At 44.1% G+C, this 4,882-nt stretch overlaps 1 protein-coding gene across 1 annotated transcript in view; it reads right to left on the bottom strand.

The window, feature by feature from the left end:
* Nucleotides 1-4,876, bottom strand: part of DESI1 (desumoylating isopeptidase 1) — a 22,599-nt gene extending 17,723 nt beyond the window's left edge. The window contains exon 1 of the mRNA XM_024737633.1: nt 4,776-4,876. Coding sequence (XP_024593401.1) covers nt 4,776-4,863 — 88 coding nt within the window. The 5' untranslated portion in view covers nt 4,864-4,876. The remainder of the gene's footprint in view (nt 1-4,775) is intronic.
* Nucleotides 4,877-4,882: the final 6 nt, after the last annotated feature.

The following is a 4,882-nucleotide window of genomic DNA, read 5'->3' as shown; positions in this document are numbered from 1 at the left end:
GTGCAGGCTCACTAGTTGTGGCACACGGGCTCAGTTGCTCTGTGGCATGTGGGATCTCCCAGACCAGGGCTTGAACCCGTGTCCCCTGCATTGGCAGGCGGATTCTTAACCACTGCATCACTAGGGAAGTCCTAATCATAATCTCTTTTGTGCTGTTATCTAACGTTGCATATGCACAGCATTACTTTTAACTAATTAAACTCCTCGAGGACAGAGTCCATGTCTTTTATTTCATTACTATTTGTACTACAGAATTAAGCAAGGAACTGAGCAGTGTAAAATCTCAAATATTCATTTGATTGCATTCTGCCAAGAAATACATAAACACAAACACACACACACACACACACACACACACACACACATTCCATATGCCTAAGTCTTTAAACCTGACAACAATTTCTTGTGTGTGTGTGTGGTACGCGGGCCTCTCACTGTTATGGCCTCTCCCATTGTGGAGCACAGGCTCAGGACGCGGAGGCTCAGCGGCCATGACTCACGGGGCCAGCCGCTCCGTGGCATGTGGGATCCTCCTGGACCAGGGCACGAACCTGTGTCTCCTGCATCGGCAGGCAGACTCTCAACCACTGTGCCACCAGGGAAGCCCCCTGACAACAATTTTGAGATAGGCTTGTAAAGAAAAATAAAAGTGATCTTGGAACACGTACATGCACACAAACTTCAGATCGGAAAACAATCAACAAATATAAAGTATCCCTTACCACAATTAAACAAATATAACAAACCTCCACCATTATCTTTATGTACTTTAGCACAGAAAGAGGTCAAGAAATTTAAAGAGCAGCCAAAATTATTAAAAGGACAAACTGAAGGACAATCATAATAGCTAATTATCTTAGGCAAATAGTAACTATGAAAAAAAAGTACAATCAGGCTGTCTGCTCGATTAGAGTGATAAGGATAATTCCAGGACTATCTTCATTATGAGTGAAAGACTGTGGAGCAGGAATACCTTCATAGGAAGCAATTCTAGAAGACTGAAAACTGGACAGGGTAAAACTGTGGAGTCTACATTGTTTCAGGGGAGAAAGGAATTACATTGGGTTTATCTAGTCTAATCAGGATTGTAATAGACTAGATGGGGGTCTTACAATGAGGAGCTGTCATAATAAGAGGCTACTATAACTAGATAAAGAGCCAGGCCACTCCACCCATGAAGTTCCCCCTTTAAAAAAAGAAAAAAGAATAAGTTGGCACTGCTGATGAGGTCACACTAGTTCAGGACAATGAAGGCTAGGAGGGATGATCATAAAACTATGATTATGAATGGCACATACACATTGAATCCAGCTATTTTCCTCATCCAAATTTGAAACACTTGGCCAGAGATGCCTTTATAAACTTGAACTAGGTACCTACTTTACATCAATTATAAAGGAACATATTACACAGGAAAGGTGGTATAGCAAAATACCTGAGAACATGAGCTCTGGAAGTCAGACTGCCTGTGTTTATAACCCAGCTCTGCCACTTACCAGCTGTGTGACCTGGGGGGCAAATTTCTTAATGTCCTATATCTTGGGTTCCTCAAATGAAAAATGGAGATAATAACAGGACCTATCTCACAAATTTGTGGTAAAGAATATAACACATGAAGATACTCAGAAAAAAAAGGGTCTGGCACATGGTAAGCACTCAGTAAATCTAGCTATTAATATGCTTCTAGAATTCATTGCAAAAATCAGGAAACAAATTGATTTTTTAAAGGTTCAAATATATTTAGGAACGGGAAATTAATAGTTGGCTCCTAACAGAACTGGGACATACCCAACTTTAAGGTTACTGATGTCTGGATAGGATGCACCCATAAGGCAATGCCCATTTTCCATAAGTTTTTAACTCCAGAAAGTAATGATTACCACCTTTGATAACCCTTTATTCATTACTTTTGAAAAAGGCATAAAAGCAATATGAGAAAATGGGATAGAGAAGAGAGAATCAGATTTGCAGGCAAGGTAATGTTCTCAGAAATACCACTGGAATCAGATGTGCCAAACTGATGATGTTGGCTGAGGTCTTCTAGGATTTCACATCTATTAAAAAAGGTTTGGGGGGTGGGAGGGAGTCCCAGTACTCCACCTTCAGTTATGGCACCTTCCTCTTCACCCACTAAACTCCACAAAGGCCAGGCCACTTCTAGACCAGGCCAGGCTCTTTTTTGCCTGAGGGCCTTGGCAGGTTAATCCCCCTTCTGTTTGGAACATTATAACTCCCTCACCACCCACCTTGTGACTACTTCTTCCTCATCCTTTAATTCCCAACTAAAAAGTTACTACTTCTGATCCCCTTATTTAAAGTAGGTCTCTCTTCTTCTTTTCTGTCTCAGCACCTAGTTGGCTTCCTGCACAACCTAGCACTTATCACGATTTGTAATTACTTCATTTGCTTATTTATTTGTAATGTCTTCCTCACTAAATAGCTCCATGATGACAGAGAACATCTTTATCACATCATTTTCAGTTAAGCTTAACACTGGGACTAGCACGTAGTAGACACTCAATGTCTGCTGAATGAATCATGAATCAATGATCCTAAGGCCCCCTTTAGCTAAAATCAATAACTAGTATATAATAGAACAAAAAAATATCCAGTGTAAAGGTGGAGGCTTTTATTTATGGGTCTAGGAAGTACCTAAGTAACTCCTCACTATGATCAAGCTAACTAAATGGCTCCATTACAAGACGTTTAGTCAGAACTTGACTGATGTAATGTACTAGGGACTAGCACCTTCCTCAAACAGTGACTCTGTTAGTTTGCTTTCAGATTGGCCTTATTCATTTTAACAGTTGGAGATCTAGGCCCAACCTTCTAATAATGGATTGGCTACATAAGAATTACCTGAGGAGCTTATTAACAATACAGATTTCTGGATCAAAACTACAAAAGATTCTTATTAAGTACTTGTGTAATAAGACTCTAGAATCCATACGTTTAAAACTTTGCAGGAATTCCCTGGAGGTCCAGTGGTTAGGACTCCATGCTTTCACTGCCAAGGGTGAGGGTTCAATCCCTAGTTGGGGAACTAAGATCCCGCAAGCTGCGCGGCGTGGCCAAAAAAACTTTGCTTATTTTGAATAGAAAATATATGTATGTCTTCAGCGTCAAGTTCCCCTTTTCTTCTCTTTTTCTTTCACTGTGCAGCATGCAGTTTCCCCGACCAGGGATCAAACCTGTGCCCCCTGCAGTGGAAGCACGGAGTCCTAACCATTGGACCACCAGGGAATTCCCTAAGTTCCTCTTTCCATAAGCTACCACTGTTAGCAATTTTCTTATGTATCTTCCAGATAATTATTTGCCTAAACAACCATGTATCCTTTGCTTTAAACACACAACTGCATATTTAAAGAACTGTTCCAACTTCATTTTTTCTATCCCCATTTAACAATATATGTTGGGGGCTTCGCTGGTGGCACACTAGCTAAGAATCTGCCTGCCAATGCAGGGGACACGGGTTCGAGCCCTGGTCCTGGAAGATCCCACATGCTGTGCTCCGCAACAAGAGAAGCCATCACAATGAGAAGCCCACGCAACGCAACGAAGAGTAGCCCCTGCTTGCCGCAACTAGAGAAAAATCCATGCACAGCAACAAAGACCCAACACAGCCAAAAATAAAATAAAATAAAATAAACAAAAAGCAATATATGTTGGAAATGAAGTTATCTGTATTTTTAACAAGCACCCTAGGTGATGCTGATGTGAAGCCAAATATAGGAATCACTCATTGCCCCAGGGTTAAGAGATTAAGTTCAACCCACTAAGACACATTAGAAACTCAAGGACACTGAAACTCAAAAGCAGCCTTGCTTACTTGATCTCTGCCCTCTTGTCTCACAGATATGACATGAACTAAAACATTCTCTAATGTCTCCATAGAAGCCAGGAAATACTAGCCATTCAAATGGATGTTGCCAAAGCTGTCCAATTTTCAATTCCCAGAATCCTTTCCTGCCCAACATCATCTGAAATCACAAACCTGACAATTCCTATGTTACACAAGACATTTGGGTATTTGGGTTATAAAGAGGTTTGATCTATGCTGAACTAGGGCTGATTTTCTCTCCTGGCAGTTAAGTAGTTTAATGGAGCACAACAGAAATACTTCCCTTACTAATCCTTACCGACACAACAGCAACCAATCCTCCCCCAGAATTGCTTTCTTACCACCTGGGCAAAAGCAATTAACTTAGAAGCTGTTGAGAAGACCGCACTGTCAGGCGGAACTTGGTGAATTCTTGAGTTCGGGCTCCAGTAGACCTGACTTTACTTCTACCTGAGGGCAAGGGCTGGGCCCCTGTGCAGCTCTAGCTTTCTCTCCCCACCTACCCCAGAGACTGCACAAAGAGTTTCATTTTGGCACGGAGGGAAGGCTCTCCTCCGCAGTGTCCCTTTCACCACGAGGGGCACCGCGCGGCAGGCATCTTCACCTCCACTCCACAGCGCCGAGGAAGGAGTGTAGGGGGCTCCCCAAGCGAGTCAGGAAACCCACGGGGACCCAGCGCCGGCTTCCCCCACCTCCCAGCTGAAGTGGCTCTGAAGGTCTAGGGGAGAGCGTGACTCCTTTATCCCCTCTCCCTGGATTCAAACGTGATGAGGGCCAAGAGGGGCCTCAGACCCACACCTTCTCTACTGGGGCTCTTCTCCATCCTCTGGGCCTTCCCCTGAGCCATGGCCCAGGCCTCCCCACCTCGGCCGGCCGTCTCGGCGCCCTCCGGCCCGGCTCCCGCCCTCCTTCCCGCCCGCCCCCAGCCCCTCACCCAGCATGATGGGGCTGAGCCGCCGGGCCAGGCCCTTGGACAGGTCGTACACGTAGAGCTTCACGGGATAGAGATTTGGTGGCTCCATCGGGACCCGTGGCGGCTGC

The sequence above is a fragment of the Neophocaena asiaeorientalis genome, unplaced genomic scaffold (assembly GCF_003031525.2).
Source record: "Neophocaena asiaeorientalis asiaeorientalis breed wild unplaced genomic scaffold, Neophocaena_asiaeorientalis_V1.1 scaffold242, whole genome shotgun sequence".
Lineage (NCBI taxonomy): Eukaryota > Metazoa > Chordata > Mammalia > Artiodactyla > Phocoenidae > Neophocaena > Neophocaena asiaeorientalis.
This window is presented reverse-complemented; position numbering and strand designations above follow the sequence as displayed.